The sequence below is a fragment of the Cheilinus undulatus genome, linkage group 18 (assembly GCF_018320785.1).
Source record: "Cheilinus undulatus linkage group 18, ASM1832078v1, whole genome shotgun sequence".
Classification (NCBI taxonomy): Eukaryota; Metazoa; Chordata; class Actinopteri; order Labriformes; family Labridae; genus Cheilinus; species Cheilinus undulatus.
Window position 1 is genome coordinate 36827850 of NC_054882.1, and position 18011 is coordinate 36845860.

The 18011-nt window shown below is 38.6% G+C and overlaps 1 protein-coding gene across 10 annotated transcripts in view; it reads left to right on the plus strand.

Moving 5' to 3' along the window:
* kiaa1109 (KIAA1109 ortholog) overlaps window positions 1–18011 on the plus strand; it is a 95714-nt gene that overhangs the window by 11987 nt on the left and 65716 nt on the right. For all 10 annotated transcript variants that reach the window (XM_041812476.1, XM_041812481.1, XM_041812483.1 and 7 more), the window contains exons 10-25: window positions 1899–2049; window positions 2327–2483; window positions 2890–2968; window positions 7039–7130; window positions 7303–7420; window positions 7544–7699; window positions 8554–8651; window positions 9088–9269; window positions 10892–10998; window positions 11088–11320; window positions 11512–11730; window positions 11962–12099; window positions 13555–13731; window positions 13943–14071; window positions 17408–17527; window positions 17673–18004. In XM_041812476.1, coding sequence (XP_041668410.1) covers window positions 1899–2049; window positions 2327–2483; window positions 2890–2968; window positions 7039–7130; window positions 7303–7420; window positions 7544–7699; window positions 8554–8651; window positions 9088–9269; window positions 10892–10998; window positions 11088–11320; window positions 11512–11730; window positions 11962–12099; window positions 13555–13731; window positions 13943–14071; window positions 17408–17527; window positions 17673–18004 — 2488 coding nt within the window. The remainder of the gene's footprint in view (window positions 1–1898; window positions 2050–2326; window positions 2484–2889; window positions 2969–7038; window positions 7131–7302; window positions 7421–7543; window positions 7700–8553; window positions 8652–9087; window positions 9270–10891; window positions 10999–11087; window positions 11321–11511; window positions 11731–11961; window positions 12100–13554; window positions 13732–13942; window positions 14072–17407; window positions 17528–17672; window positions 18005–18011) is intronic.

An 18011-nucleotide genomic window follows, 5' to 3' on the forward strand; every position in this document is an offset into this window, starting at 1 on the left:
GCTGGCACCACTAGGTAAGGGGTTTGGAGGTCTTCTGACAAATACTTTAAGCACCAGTTTCTATCTCCCTGCACTCACCAGCTAAAATTATAATTTGGTTGATGAATATTTATTCTAAAATGTGGACTATGAGCAGTGTTCATTCAGATGTAGCTTTACACAAGTAGCCTATTCATATGTATTTTTATATGATAACCACTTTTGATAATGTGTTTGATTTTCTGTCCTTTTTCAATTAATATCAGTAAATGCAGTAGTAGTAAATGGCCATCAAAATCATTCAACATGTAGCAGCAGTGCTGCCTTCCATGTTAGCTACTGCAAATACTTTCTTTTGCCCACACACACACTTTATTTCCTCCTTGTTCCTCTGTTATGTTCCATACAGTTTTTATTTTATTTTTTTCACTCTTAAAGTGTGTGCCTTGCCTGTCAGTGTCTCTATTCCTTGTTAGATGCATAATTAATTTGTATTAAAGTATTTAGATAGATTAACTTCAAACTGAATAGAAAGGGTTGTTTCTCCTGATATATACATCCAGTTTCTGTTAAAATTTCCAGTGCGCTACATTTTATCGCTAGCAGAAATAGTAATCATTTGAAAAGATAATTGCCTTTGGAAAATTGGAGTAAAACAGTTTAACCCTAGGGCTTCCTTTAAATGACTACACACATAAATCCCTAGGGGACATTTTCTGCACCTTCTTTAATGCTAAAATTCATAATTTGTATTATTTTTAAAAACTTTTTTTGTTTTTTCTCTGATCATGATATAGCACATTTTTGGCCATTGTAATAATTTTATGTGTTTATAACCCTTTAAATGCCAGTTTGTTCAATTTTCAATTCAGCATAATGAGATATTTTCCTTTTAAAAAAAAGGCTAAGTGGACTTTTTAAAAAAATTATCAAAGATGGCCATAAGTCATCCATTACCACGAACATCAAGTCTGATGCATTTTCATTTTTTTGTGCAGTGTCCAGAAACTGTTGGAAATTATGCAAAAGATGGACCCCTTTGAAACATGTAGTCCCTTACTTTACATGCTTATATATATATATATCTATATATATATCTATATATCTATATATATATATCTATATATATATCTATATATCTATAGATATATATATAGATATATCTATAGATATATAGATATATAGATATATATATACATATACATACATATATATATATATATGTATGTATATATATGTGTATATATGTATATATATGTATATGTATATATATGTATATGTGTATATATGTATATATATGTATATGTATATATATGTATATGTATATATATGTATATATATATGTATATATATATATATACGTATATATGTATATGTATATATATATGTGTATATATATATACATATATATATATATATACACATATATATGTATATATATATATATATGTGTGTATATATATATATATATTATTCTTTTCATGACAAAGCAATTCTTTGGTTATTTTCAGGATTTTAATAAATAATTAGTAATTTAATCAATTTAATTAATTAATCAAATTTATTTCAAGTGCCCCATTGACAGTGAATCACTGCTTCATTTTCACAAGTAAGTCTGAAGGGACAGCCCTCATGTCTAACATGCAAAACCCAAGTTTATATTATAGTCAATGTAATGATTTGGCTTGAAAATTTTAAAATGAGTAAATATACACATCTTTGTGCAGTTTCATGCCAATCGTATCAATAGAACATAAACTGTTTTCAAGAATTCCGAAACAAAATGCAAAGAATGTGCCTAGGTATACCTAGGGGTTAATGACTAACATCAGAAATACAAAGCTTTTTATACGGTTGTGTGTTTTTGTTACATACTTGTTGTCAGGGCTTAGTTCTTGGACTCTTGTGTGTTTTTGAAGGTCTGGTGCCTGTGGAGCAGGAGGGTGTGGAGGAAGCAGAGACATGCAGTGAGGACGATAAGCTTCAGGACTTGCCTCCATGTTGGGGTCTTGACATTGTCTGTGGAAAAGGGACTGACTTCAACTACGGCCCTTGGGCAGATCGTCAGAGGTGAGTGGCCATCATGTAAATAACATATTCTCTCTGTTTATTAAAGGAAAATTCATTTTGAATGCCTTATTAATCTTGCTACAGTACAATTTATACTGCATAAAAGTTTGCTCTTAATGTGCTTAGTAATTGATCAAACATTAATTATACAGTAACATAAAGTAATACTGGTTTGTCTTTCACATGCACTGAAGCACTTCTAAGGGTCAAAACCCCACATTTCTCAAATTTAAGAGGTTGACATACCTGACATTTACATGAACTGTCACTCCCCCAGGGACTGTCTGTGGAAGTTCTTCCTTCCAGCTGACTACCAGGCCATGAAAGTGACTGAGGTTGCCCAGCCAGGAAAACCCAGGCAGATCCAGGCCTTTGAGCTCCGAATGAACATCATTGCTGATGCAACTATAGACCTTCTTTTCACTAAAAACAGGGTGACTCTTTTCTGCTCATGCGCTTTGTACTTGTTTTTTTCTACTTGCCAGCCTTTGATCTTTTTTCTTCTCCCTGCTCCTCTCTTTGTCTTTATTCCTCACCATGTTCCAGCTATCGATATTGGTTCATGTTTTATGCCTCTTTAAATTTCCATCCCTGAGCATGGCAAGAATTTTCAAAAAATCATAATATGTAGAGTGCATACTAATCATTATTTTAAATGTTTGATGGATGAAAACAGTAAATGGCTTGAGTCAGGGAGTATTGCCATTTTATTATTTCTTTTAAGCATATTAGAGAACTTTTACCTGTAAGGCAGGAAGGCTCCCATTAATTATTTGACAGCATGCATGACTTTTCTGTTTCTTCTCTTCTCCCCTCTGCTCTGTTTATTCCTGCTGCCAGGAAACCAATGCTATCCATGTGAACGTGGGGGCTGGTTCTTACCTGGAAGTCAACATCCCTATGACTGTGGGAGAGAATGGTAAGCATGTTTCAGAGACTGATTGTTAAAAATTGTAGTTTCTTAGCTTGGGATGACACATGCCAGCTCTACTGTTTCTTTAGTTAGGGTCCCTTGCACTAAGTAGTGGTTGAGTTACACCCGTGATAAGTCAGTGTGAGCTCTTACTTTTGGGTTAAAATTGCCTTTAAGATTTATTTATTCAATAAATCATATCCAGTGCTGTAGATTAACTTTTTTGCCCAAAGCACTGGTTCTACAGAGACTGATGGTCTTGAAACACAGGACAAAATACTTGTTACAGACTTATAACATATTTAAAATAGGGCTGTCAATAGATTAAAATTTTTAATCACGATTAATCTCACAAATTCCATAGTTAACTTGTGATTAATCGCAAATTAATCTCACTTTTTGTCTATTCTAAATGTACCTTACAGTACTATTTCTCAAGATTCAAATACCCTTATCAACACATGTGGACAAAAATGCTTTGCAATGCTTGCAAATGTTTGTTCATGTCACCAACCCAAAACAACAACAGATAAAGTCCAGAAAATTCTCTAGTCTGAGCTCAAAGATACTGAATGCTGCAAAAATATGCTGAGAGCATAACATGGTAAACTCAAGCCACAACAGATGGAGATACTGACCTTAATGTAACATTACGGAATAATACCACAATGTAGAGTCAAACTTTAGACTTCTAGAAGTTAAATCCTCTGTTCTCAGCAGCTGAACACAGAACAACAGATCTCCTCATCACACATGGACATAAAGAAGTCAAGTCTCTGCTGAGAGCTCAGCAGTAAGGCACAGACACATCTAATGGTGTTTCACTGTTCTGATGTGAGAAAGGTAGAGACATCTGCCCTGCTCAAGAGAAAAAGCAAATAATTACTTAAAAAATGTCTGCTATTATTTATCATATTTTTACTTTCAAACTAAAAAATGTAGTCCAAATGTAAAATAAATGCTGACAGTAAGAAATGACTGTCATCAGTCCAGTAGATTTACTAGAATGATGTCAATAAACACCCATATAAAGCCTCTTTTCAAAACTCATGAACACACAAAGTAAAAGAAGTCTCAGTGGAGAACTTTTAAGGTGTACTAAGAGGACTTAACCATCTCTTCATTCTTCAGATCATAGAAGAGCTACAGATTTAATCTAAAACCATTTTTTTTCTTCCTAAACAAAGGAGACCCACAGTCTAATAATGCTTTCAGCTTATATTATGATACTCTACAGAGCTCATTCACTAACCTCTGCTCTCCTGTCACACACCAGCCTCTGCTGCTCTGTCTCCTCCTCCTCCTCATGATGCAGCTGTACATTCACCATGCATCAGACAATCTCCTATAGGGACTGCAGAGTCTTTGACAGTTTTGCAGCATCTTGATTGACTGTTATTTAATTTTGGCGTTTAGTCACAGTTCCAGTCGATCGTTTTAGTAAGTTTCGTTTTTTTCCGAATGCTTTCACTTTCAAGCAGGAGCTGCGTGGGGATGACAGCGGACCTTTAGGAGACGTGATCGGACCAGTCAACAGTCAATAGCGCAGCTTTGGTGCCGGTTCATGACAGATATAATAGCCTAAATAAATGAATAAATCATACTGGCCCAAAAATGCGTCGGCACACCGGGAAGTGCTTGGTATGCCAGATTGTGAGTCCATCCCTGCAGAGTTGTCTGAGTGTCTACATTGTAAACAAATCCAGCATGGCGAGGGGGGCGGCTCTCTGCATTTGCGGTGTGCATGGCTAGCGAGTGGTGCCGACTATATAAGACTCTGCGAACTTCCTGTAACTCCATTCATGTCGACAGTAGGAGAAAATAACTTCAGTTTTATCTGACATGATCTGAAAGCTGACCCGGTCATTCAAAAGTCTCTGTCCTTTATCCATTTCTGCTCGCTTGTACCGCATCACAATAGCGCCACTTCCTGGTCTGGCAAACTACGGGATGGGTCGAGGGTCATACAGAACGCGCATGCGTTAATCGTGTGACAAAAAATTTAGCGGCGTTAAAAGTAATTTGAGTTAATGCGATATTAACATGTTAACTTTGACAGCCCTAATTTAAAACCAACCAATGACTTATTTAACAATATGCTTAGTAAGTGAATATGCTTAATAAAACAGCATAAATCACCGCTTTCCTTCATTGGCTGACCAAGTTAATGGCTAATCATTGATCGTTGTTGAGGATTTTGGGGTGGTCAATCAAATTTCAGGGGAACCTTCTTGGGCCCTGCCTGCCACTAGCTCTGCCCCTGGCTGGATTACTGTGGCAACTGTTTCTCAGCAGGTAGAGTTGGTGTTCCCACAATCGGAAGGTTGTTCAATCCCCAACTCTTGCACCCACATGTCGATGTGTCCTTGGGTAAGACACATAACCCCGATTTGCTCCCGCTGCTTTGTTGGTTGTGTATAAATGGGCTTTGATGTGTATGGGAATGGGATTAGCTATTACTGATCACCAATCCTCTGCCAAACTCTGACTGCTATAATCTCAAACCTATTTACCATGGAAACGACTCTCTAGCAGCAGAGTGGGGAGACGTGGTCGTGTTAGTGCTTGAAGATGATTAGTGGAGCAATATGATTTGGAAGTCAGACCTTGGGACCGAGCACATAGAAGCGTATTAGGTCGGAACTACATTTATATATTTGTATCAGGGTATTGGCTGAAAAAGAATTTTTAAATATCATCATGTAGGATATTAGCAAAAATCCACTGCCATGCATCCCTAGTCAAAACTGAAGTACTTAAAAGCACAAGCTTTATGTTCTAGTGTTGTCATTTTTCATGGCATGTCATGAATTTGCGGTGGGCAAATTACAAAAAGGACGACAAGCCTTAGTTTTTGACACCCCTGACATAAACAAATGATATCAGGTTAACGAGAAAATATTTAACATAAATTGTAAGACACATACAGACACATGAGATGCATGAGCTCATGGGTGGTGTGTTTCGGGACCGGTATAAGGTGATCAGTAACCAGTTTTTAAGTCACAAACCATGGTTTTACTAATGGCTGCCTGTTGTTTCATCTTTAAATTTTAAGTGGATTGGAAGCCTCATTAGGAAGTTAAAAATGTTTTCAACAGAAAGGTGACCTGCCTTTGACATACTGCTGTTTGAGGTCAGACTGAAGAGACTTTAGACTTGCTGTCTAATTAGGAGTGGGCGGAATGGGAAAAAAAGGACGATAAGTGGCACCAAACTCAACAGTACAGATGAGCTGAAGGCTGCTATCAAAGTAACCTGGGCTTCATAGTACTGCAGCAGTGCCATAGACTGATTGGCTCCATGCCGTGTCGCACAGTTGCAGAATTTTTGCTAAAGAAGCACCAGCGAGTTACTCAGCATAAATGAGCATAGTTCCCTTGACGATCGTCATGGATTTTTGATTTTTGTGAGCTGTAAGCCGTAATCATCTAAAAACAAAAAAATGCCAGGAAATGTTTCACTTTGTAATGATCATTTTATATGGAAATTTTTCTTCTTGAATTAAATCACAGAGAAAAATAACTTTTTCATGATATTCCAATTTCTATAGATTAAATTGTATGTTGCACTGTACAGCCCTGAAATCAATGTCATTTGCCCATAGTTGTTAACTTTAGAAATCACATTAAGTAGCTTCCCTACTCTGAACCACCTGGCTGTGAAATACTTTCAAATGCAATTGGTGCAGAAATTATGATAATTCTGAATTATTAGATTAATTTATGAAGGCAGTATGAGGATGGTCCACTTTTCCTTTAGATTACTAGCACCTGAACACAGTACAGAATAAGAAATGACTTCTTTAGAGTTCCCCATTGTTTTTTAACAACAGACCTAAATGACCATCTACAATTTTTCACTGATTGTTTGTGAGGTATGTGAAATAATTTATCATACTAAGTTGATAATATTTTGCCCATTATAGTTCAGTGCTCTCCTCTGTTCCTAGAAATGTTGTTAAAATCCATAACTTTAGAAGTGTGCCTGGAAAATGACATTATTTCCAGGATTTTGGTCCTGCCTTTGGGTTTAAGAATTAATGACCCTGCTTTTTTTTCCTTTTTTTGCCTCAGGCTACTCTCCCACCATCAAAGGCCAACTGCTTCACGTGGACACCACCAGCAGCATGCTATACAGGACTCTTTTGGAGGCTGAGATGCTTGCTGTAAGTAGAAGACAATTATTTGCAAGGCTTTCACACAGAATTTTTAGTCCAAAGTGATAGAGATCTCTTCTACGTCAGCCTAAGATGCAAGGGAAATGATCAAATGCAAAGTCAAATGTTCATGCACTTAAATAGTGCTTTTTATTCATAAAATCACATTTTGCTGTTTCAGTTTCATGTCATAGCTAGCTACCCTCGGGTCTGGAACATGCCTCAGTCCTGGCAGTGTGAGATCGAAGTCTACAAGGCCACCTACCACTTCATCTATGCCCAAAAAAACTTCTTTACTGGTGAGTCCTGACGAACAGTAATGCATTTGCATTTTAAAACTGCAATGTAAAAATTAACAGAAAATCTTAACCACTTCACCACCACCTAATTTGCACTTCACCACTGTGCCTTTTTCCTTTTAGATTTAATCCAGGACTGGGCAAGTGACAGCGCCCCAGACATCTACTCCTTTGTCCCCTATTCCTGGAAGTTTAAAATTCTTTTTCATCAGTTTGAGATGATCTGGGCTGCAAACCAGCATAACTGGATTGACTGTTCCACCAAGCAGCAGGAAAATGGTGAGAAGTCTAATAGAAACTGCTTTAAAAAGTGCCCTGTAAGTTGTGTTAAAGGACAAACATCTTCAACAGATTTTAAAGACAAATCAGAACTGGTGAATTATTTTTATCAATAAAACAATACTGTACATTAATTATATCAAGTTTACCAAATCAACTCATTTAACCCTTAGGTGTACCTAGGCACATTTGTTGCATTCTGTTTTGGAATTCTTGAACCAATTTGTGTTCTGTTGATGCTATTGGCATGAAACTACACTGTAATAACCACTAGATGACATCATTACTCTTTTTGGGCCAACATGTATCCGTAGGGCACTCAGACGACACACTTACAGTGGGATTTTTGTATAGCTCTGTGAAGAAATGAAAAAAAAAAAACATGTCTGTGGGTGTTTACGGATATAAACTTGGGTTTTGCATGTTAGATGTGAGTAATTCCATCTCTGAAGCACCACTCCAATGTGCTTTGTTGGGGATATGCTGCGGGTCTATATTAAGTGCCGCCCCTGCAAAATCGCAACAATACCCATTGATCAGAAATCCCCAAACATGAAGTCAAAAGTTTAGCGTATCAGGTATTTCAAATGATGTCATGATTAGAACTGGAGGTGATTACAAAAAGTAAATCAAACATTTAAAAAAACAAAAAACAAGTTATGCATAAAACCATATAAAGTAGGGGTCAAAATGTTTCCTGGGGGTCCATCTTTTGCATAATTTCTGGACACTGCACAAAATTTAAAAATGCTCTTCTAAATCTTTGTATATTGCAATGAATATACTATGTGTAACTTCCTTTGGGCAGACTTCCTTTGGGCAGACTAATCAATTACATTATTGATCTTCTACAGTGTACCTGGCAGCATGCGGTGAGACGCTCAATATTGACTTCACTTTGCCTTTCAATGAATTTGTCCCAACCACTTGCCACACCCGCTTCAGTTTAAAGGTAAGCCATGCATTTAAAAACTAAAAGTACCCTTTTCTCCTTCATTTTTTTAATTGTGAGGAACCCTTTCTTCTGGAAAATGCTCTTAGGCGGTACACCTGCACATGTAGTGTATTTTCATAGTTGATGGCTGATTTCAGAGCTTGTTTTTTTTTTTTGTTTTTGTTTTTGTTTTTGTTTTTTTGTTTTTTTCGATGACTGGTTTATATGAACTCTGTGGCACAGACTATGTATCCCAAATCACATATTTCTGTACTAAATACTGCATATTTTGAGTGCTTAAGTGTGTTCACTCTACTGGTGCAGTCAACACCGTCCAAGAATTGAGTGTGGAACAATGGACACTCCTGCATTGCTAGCTAACAGAAGTATGCCATTTTGGACATGCTATAGAATTACATGTAGATACATTTCTCTATTTTTGTTTTGTATTTAGGCAGAAGATACAGACATGCGGTTATCCCTGCCAGAGTGCCATCCCAGTCGCTACCCCCTGCTCACCCTAGCCAAAGACTACCAGAATATAAAGCTACCTCAAGAGAGGTTTATGCCAGGGGAGAACCAAGGCGCTCACCCTCCCAAACCAAAGTCCCGCTGGAGGAACATCACCAATGCAGAGTAAGTTAAACCCGTGAACAAAAGAAGTGTGTTTCAATAAAATCAGGATGATTCATTGTTGTTACACCAACTCAAATTGATGCTTAGGTAAAAAGAGAAATGTTGAATATGTTGAATAGGTCGCAGCGGGTGAGTTCAAGTAAGTGTGTAAGTGTAAGTGTCACTAACCTTTTTTCATCGTGTGGTTGTTTCAATAGTTGGTCCTGCTGGTTTAAAGATAAATGCAACAACCTGTTCAATAGGGCTGTTTTAAATTATGATCTGATCACAGTATTTTCCCTTATAATGAGTGGAACTGTTGTAGATTTATTAAGTCTTCATCCATATCGGGTAATATTACCAATCAGCATTATAAAACATAAACAACACCCTTAACCCTTAGAGCTCACACGGCACATCCCTTTATAGATCACTTGGTAACGTTTGAACAGTAAGTCTTGGCACTTCATTGTTTTTTTTATCTGAAAGCTCTCCATTGTGCCTTTCTGATCATGTTTTCTAGTGAGCCCAGAACTTGGCTGCCTTTCCGGTGTCTCTTAGGGCGGTGTTGTCGTAAATAACAAGAAGTCATACGTTTATAAAACTTTGATAACTTTTGAACCATAAGTCATAGACACTCTGTTTTTTCCTCTAAAAGCTGGCATTCTTGTCGTTCGATTCCATAGCCCTAAAGGGTGGCGCGGAACTTCGGTGACTTTTCGGGGTCTTTAAAGATTGAATCCACAGCGTTAGATCCAATAATAAGCATCATTTTATCGATTTTTAATCCATTTTCGATTACTTACTATGGCTTTTTGCCCAGGGCGTCACCATGTTGTTTACCGCAATGCATTGTGGGAGGGGCGGTTGACCATTTGCTTTGAGGACCAATTTCTTTGAGGAATAGCACAAATAAATCAAACTGCAAAAAAAAGCACATGGACTTTTTCTTTGTATATATAAACATATTTTGAAAACTGTTGGTCACAAAATGTTTATTTTTTCATCATGTCCCCAAGAGATGGGAGAACAAGTCTGTGAAAAGGCTAAACCTCTTTTCTTTTGGATTTAGACCCCTTTAACTTTTTTAAAATTCAAGTGACTTCACTGTAGTAGATATATTCTTAAAGCCTAGGTTGTTCTGAAGAAAACAGATGTTTAGAGCTTGAATGTGCACTACAGGGTTGATGTTTTAATGCTTTTTAAGACAAAAAGTCCAGACGAGACATGATGGTGACAAAAATAGCTGTGAGCTCTCAGGGTTAAGGTTGGTAAAAGTACAAAAAACAAGTGAAATCAGTGAACCTTTGCCAGTGGGGTAACACATGCATTGTGGACTCTGTATTATAACTCAACATCAACATCATGTATTATGAATAGATCAGGCCAGACTGTATGATCTAACTCTGCAAGAGAAACTCTCACTCTCGGGGGGTTTAGGATTGGATTCTGTCTGGTCTGGTGCACTCTGTGCGGCAGTTTAATCAGGCATGACCCATTTGCCGTCTTTCACCTCTGCTGGATGTCCTCGAATGGGATGGGTCATAAAGCAGACGATGAACTGGAAAATCCATTTGAAATGATGATAAACTCAGCATTATGACTGTGCACTGAGTGAACATGCTTTTCTTCCCTTTTGCCAGAGCTGGCTGGGTGGATTGCTGGAGTGTACCCAACTTCTTGCTTATCATTGACTACACCTGGCATCCCATATATCCCCAGAAGGCTGATGAGCAGCTTAAACAGTCGCGTAAGCTGACTACTAAAGTGTCATTTCATTGTTGTTTTCTTTGAGGTTCATCTATCAGTATCTTATGAGCTTGTGATTTGTGTTTGAAGTGTCTGAGATGGAGGAATCCATGCTGTCAGCCCTGCGTCCCCCAGAACACACTTCTTTACCTCATAAAGCACAGCCACGCCACACGTCTGCATCTGCTTCTGCTGCCCACAGCAGGGCACCCACTGACCCTTCAGAACTCCCCCCTGACAGACTTCATGTGGAGATGGAGATGTCCCCTGATTCTCAGATTATCCTGTATGGGCCCCTGCTCCGAGCACTTATTTCCATCAAGGTATGGAAATCCTCTTTTCAGTTGGTTAAATGAATGAATATAGATTCCAGTAAAACCATTGTAAATCATTAACCTTGTTAGTGTTCCCTGAGTGTAACTGTTAGTTCAGTACATTAAAGAGAAAGCTCAGTAAAGAGAAAATATGATTTCTCCAGTACAAGCTTCAGACCCTTATTCGATCCTTTTTGTAGGAAAACTACTTTGGTGAGGATGACATGTACACAGACTTTGAGGAGGCAGTGTCCAGCCCTGTGTTGTCCACCTCCACCTCCTCTGGCCTCGGTTGGTCTCCTCTGGGAATGGAGGACAGCGAACAGAAGGACAAATCTGACATCCATCCCTTAGACCTGCGCCCATGGGACATCACTGTGAACATCAATCTCTACAAAGTTCACGGCCGACTGCCAATGGTAAAACTGTTCAATGCCAGTTTAGTTCAAACATATTCTACATGAAAGGAATGAAAAAAGTCAGCACTTCATTAGCAGAATGTTTAATGTGGACAAATATTTACATTTATGTCCTCTTTTATTGCCCTCATTTTCTTCCCATCTTGCAAATGAATTATATTTTTTATCTAAACCTTTCTTTTTGTGTTGATGCCTGTTTATGTTACACTTTTCTTCTGTCACTGACTCCAGCATTGCAGCAGTGAGGGTCCTGAGGGTCCTTCTGGCTTCTTGGAGCGTCTTTGCTTCGAGATGAAAAAGGGTTACAAGGAGACGATGCTTCAGCTGCTCCTGTCTCCCATACACATCTTTGTTAGTGACAACTACCAGGTCAGAAACACAGCTATATTATGTTTGATTTATACTGTTTATCTTGGTTACACACAGTACAGTCAATTGAAAAATAGGATTTTCATCTGTAGAAAAGTACTTGGTCAATCTTAATTCAAAATGATAAGCATGGCAACATAATCAGCTAGAACAGTGATACTCAACCTGTGGCTTTTTTGCGATTATTTGTGGCTCTTTTATGTTTTAATTTGACGTATTATTCCCCTAGAAAACCTTCGAAAAACGAAACTTTGACCTCAGAAATTCATCAAATTAATCAGTTTGTTTCCCAGACTTATACAGGAGACTTTAATTGTCAAACTTCATTGTCCCTTTTTTTCCCCATTTTTTGCCACTTTTCACCCAATTAAGCTACTTTTGCCATTAAATACCAATTTTTTCCTACTTTTTGCTCATTTTTGCCACTTCTTTTTGCCACTTTTTCCCATTTTTCCCATTTTTTTGCCACTTTTCTACCATTTAAGTTGCCTTTTGCCACTTGGTTCCTTTTTTGCACCATTTTGCCACTCTTGATTGCTTTTTGGCCATTTTAGTCGCTTTCTCTCATTTTTTTGCCACCTTTTTGCCACTTTTGGACCATTTTTTTTCACCACTTTTCACCCATTTAAGCTACCTTTTGCCATTAGATACCACTTTCTTCCTCTGTTTTTTGGCCCATTTTTGCATCTTCTTTTAGCCACTTTTATCTCATTTTGCCCTTTTTTCACAAATTTTTGCCCATTTAAGCTACCTTTTGCAATTAAATACCACTTGCTTCCTATTTTTTTGCCCTATTTTGCCACTCTTGATTGCTTTTTGCCCATTTTAGTCACTTCGCTCTCATTTTTTGCCACTTTTGGACCATTTTTGCCACCTTCAACTTATTTTTATTGCTACTTCAAGCCATTTTGGCCCCTTTTTACCTCTTAGATTGTGGCTCTTGCAAAGGTATTTTTCAACAATTTGGCTCTTTGGTTAAACAGGGTTGAGCAACACTGAGCTAGAGCGATGCAGACTTCATGTATGTGAACGTCACCTAATGAGTGAAAAAGTTAGCTTAATATACAAACAGCTCCTCTCTTAGGTAGTAATTGAGGGATGACTTAGTGTTTAGAAGATACTTTAAATAAAGCTGACAGGGCAGTGTTGCATTCTGTAAAACAGTCTTTTCTCCAGCCAGTCTTTGCATGAGCACTTTCAGATGTTTTTGAAGCTCAAAGAATTTCTAAGCACTGAGCTGGGTCTTATTTGCAGCACAGAATCAATATCCTTTCCCTAATCCCTGATATAGAAATCATAGCACTTGTCCTTCTCCTTCAGCAAGATAGATAAAAACATTTCACTTAAGCTAAAGATTGCTTTAATTTTTTTTTGTGAATTGGTTCACACTATGCACAGCAGTTATTCAAGATTAAATGAAGTCTCTGTACATGTGTGTATATATGTTTTCCTCAGCGTCCTACTGCAGATGGGGTGTTGAGAGACGGCCACTTAGGTCTGTCTGGCCTGCAGATGAGAGCCCATGCCATGTTCTCAGCTCAGGGCCTCCCCTTGGGCAGTGACACCCTGGAGTATGCCTGGCTCATTGACATGCAGGCTGGGGGGCTCACTGGCAGAGTCACTGTGCCACAGGTGTGTGCATTTTTGTGTTTGTACCTTTGGAAAGAAGTATTTGAAATGTAAATGGTAGAAATCATTCAAAATATCTTTAGCTTGCTTGTTCACGCAGGATCCAAAGAGTCCTGCATGAACTTTATTGATTGTATCTTGCTCATTTACATTTTATAGAGTTATGTTATTTTATTTACCCAAATTACTTCAGTATTTTCATTCCTTTTTTCAGGTGGCCAGCATAATTGAGTGGGGTGAGACTTTCCTTTTCCATGGGGTGTCCAGAGAGTTCCAGCTAGAACAACCCAAGCCCTCTGTCATTTGCCAGCATGGTGTTGACCGTCGCATCTGCGATGCCAAGGTACAGATAGGCAGGAAACAAGATATGTTTGGTCTGAGTTTTTCCTTTTTTTTAGTTGTAGATGTCTGGAATTGGCTTGGGCTAGTTAAAATTTATTTAAATATATTTAACCAAGAGAACCTTATTGAGATCAAGAATCTTATTTACAGGGGTGTCCTGGCCAAGACAGGCAGCAGCACAATCACAGAGTGACAGACATGGAACAGTTACAAACACTAATAAATAAAACACTAATAATAATAATAAGTAGGGCTGAATGATTTGCAAAAATAATCTAATCAGGATTTTTTCCCAAATACTGCGATTTAATATGCGATTATTCTTGGATTAATCTTATGTATTTTTCAACAAATTCAAGCAATAAATAATTCCATAAATAAGACCATGTGTATTGAAAACATTTCCAAAATTATTTCTGAAGCAATTAATACATAGTAGCAGGAATCTGAATATGAGGGTCCAACAAGCTTTAAGCTAGGAGGTGAGGCTGGCTACCAGCTGATCACAGCTGGGGTATGACTTTCGTGATGTAATGCTAGGCTTCATCAGTTTTAGATAGAATGAGCTAACTATTTTTGCTCGTACTGCAAATGTGATATCATTTGTTTTGTTTAAGGGCATTATCATTTTTATGTCACTCATTTTGATGAAGTAAAACATACATAAAACACAAAAAGGAGTCGGCGCGCTGTTGGTCGAGTGGTTGGGGCGCGTGCCATGTGCACAGGCGACCCAGGTTCGGATCTGGCCCGTGGCATTATTTCCTGCATGTTTCTCCCCGCTCTCTTCCCTGTTTCTGACTCTATCCACTGTCCTATCAAAAAAGGCCAAAAATAAATCTTAAGAAAACACAAAAAGGAGGATTTTTGTAAACCATTATAAAAAAAAATGACACTTGAATGTTTGCATAATGTGCATTAAATCTCTGCAGCAGCAAAAATGAATTTATTAAACTGGCATTTTGACGCATTTCAAGTTAAAGAAATATTGCAACTTCTGCAATTTGAAATTGCAGCAGGCCATATTGTAATTTAATCTAATTTGCGATTAAGTGCTCAGCCCTAATAATAAGCCATTAGTCAAAACATCTACAGCCAGATGCCTCATCGTCCAACACTTAATTTACTTTAAAAAACATTTAAAGAGACCAGCTCCCGCAGACTTAGAGTCTCCTGTAGCTGATTCCAGGCTGCAGGAGCAGCGTACCTGAAACTCCTTTCACCCATTTGAAGACAGACTTTTGGCCCAGATAGCAAAAATAAATTTAGTGACTGAGTTGCATAGTGGAGACTGTAACTTCCAGAACTTTTCTGATAAATGTAATCACACAAGTGTGATGGGAGCAAATTTAGAATAACATGTGGTCAAAGAGGGCCACCAACTTGATCAGACAGAAGACAATGATGAGTTAAGTACTTAAGACTGGTGATGAACCCTAGTTGCTGCTGTTAGAATAAAATGCTGGAAACACCTAAATTTGCTCCATTTTATGTGTGAGCATGCCTGATTGTCTGTCCTGAGATGTTAGCCGCCTCTGATTGAATGACAGCATGTCCAGGGTATAACCCCATCTCGTCCAGTGACAGCTGGGATTGGTACCAGTACATCCACGACCCTGGAGCAGTGGTGCAGATAATGGATAGAAATTGGATGAATCCGAATTGACATCATGCAATAAATAATTCATGACTCAATGATACCTTTGTTTTGAAAAGCAGAGTTTTTACAATGGAACAAGACAAAATTAACCACAAGTATAAGATGGCTTTCACACTAGGGGCCCAGTCCTGGATCCGAGTGCACTTGAGCCCAAAGTTCGGTTCGTTTTGTTAGTGTGAATGCAAACACACCGCGCCCAGGCATCAGGCCCGGGCCCACTTGGGGAGGTGGTCTCGGGCGCGATTCAAGTGAACTCTGGCATGTTTCAGATGAGATGTGAATGCAACCGTGCTCGGATACGGGACAGAGCGTCATATCAGCTTTATAACATCATCGTAAAAACTTAAACAGCGCGGCAGTTTGTTCACATTTTTCCTCAGTAAAGGGCGGAAATCATCAGAATCCAGTCAATAAATGATCTGTTGTGACTCACCTTACAGATGAACACAAGTTGGAGTCAGTGAGAGGAGGTGCAAAGGCAATAAAAGTCTCCTGTCACCTCAAAAACCGCTGTATCTTTACAGCGCGAGCCCATTTAATCCTCTGAGCTGTAGCAGATGTGCAGATAGGAAGAGAGAAGTTTCTGGCATCTTATTGATTTTAATCATCCATGGATGCAGGATGGATTTTTTGCCGGGTCAAAACAAAAAAAAACAGTCTTCTTCTTCTTTCTCCTCCTTTGCGGGGTTGTAAATCAGCTGTGTGCATACTGCCACCTGCTGTTTCAAACTGAGTAAATATGCAAGTGCGCCCGGGCACAGTTCAATATTGCTAGTGTGAAAGCAAACCTGTGGGAGAGGGGGAGGGGGAGGGGGAAGAATCGTGTCATGGCGCGGTTTGAATCAACTGGGCCTAATGTGAAAGCACCCTAAATCTACATCCTGCAGCTGTACATAGCTTACATCAACATAAGATGACATTACTCTGAAGGAAAACAAAAATTTGTAACTAAGTTCTTGTGTTTTGAGTTCTAATATTATTTAAAACTTAGCTTGAGAATCACCATCAGTTTGGGCAGCTGTTGCCCTAGGCTAGGGGCCATCAACTACTTTTGTACAAGGGCCAGGGTTTCCGTGACGGATGCTTTGGGGGCCAGACTTTCAGATAAACTTAAATTAAGAGACATTTTGGTCTGATTAACATATTTTGAATATTTTATTTCAAATATATGCCATTTTAAGCCTCTAAAAGTAAGATCAGTCCTTTCACAGTAGCCAACCACCAGGGGGCGGTTGAGAAAATTACAGCTGTTCTCCATCACTGGTGTACTCTGAATGGAGAAAATCGTGCAAGAAAAAAGTCTTTAGATTTGATTCTCAGGCAGGAAAATGCTTGAGTTTGAAAGAAAACCATAGTTTTAATCAAGAATGAACTCAAAATATGTGCATGTGTATCGTGCATATTTGCTATTAATGGGTGGATTTCTGTAAAATGCATGAATGTTTCAAACATTTTTTTATCAATCTCAATTGTTTTATTTTTTTATAGCTGTAGGAAATTTACAAAAGCTGCCTCATATGCATTAAACTATTTTTTCCTCTGCATATTTCTGAAATTGGTAATGTTCTGGGGCCGGGTGGGAAGATAGGGGGGCTTGGTGTGGCAAAACCTGACTAGATTAGTGATAACTTGCTATCACTGACATGCCTATGCCACCAAATGATTATTACTTTTCAGATGAGCTGCTTGCCAGGTCACTGTCGAACTTCAGAGGAGCTGAAATACACCATGACACGTCTGGCGATGGATGGAGTTGACCTGTTCATTGTGGAGCATGGCTGTGCTGCCAACATCAAGGTAATTAGCTGTGCACAATAAATGTGCTACAGTTAGTAAAAATGTTCTTTTAAACACATTTAACCAAATTATAGTTTAGTGATATGCAGTAAGATTGTCAGCTTTATAAAAGTCCTACTTGTTTTCTTCCTTTTCCCCTATGTAGACAGCCAATATTCGGGTTGCCAACTGTAACCTACACAACCAGGCAGTGGGGGAGGGCATCAGCGCTGTGGTGCAAGACATAAACATCCGGCAGTACATAGAGCAGCAGCAGCACAGTGAGGCAGCAAGGCTGCAGCCATCTGGACAGGGTCAAGGTCTGGGTCAGCCATTAGGTCTGGGTCAGCCCCCTTTGCTGCGACGCTCAATATGGCTGGAGGCGGGTTCAGTCAACCTGAACCTCATTACAGCAGACATTGCCCTGGCCGCTGACCACCCAGCCAAGTGTGAAGTCCAGAGGCATTTTCTTGAGCTACATGATGCTCAGACTAAAAGGTAAAAT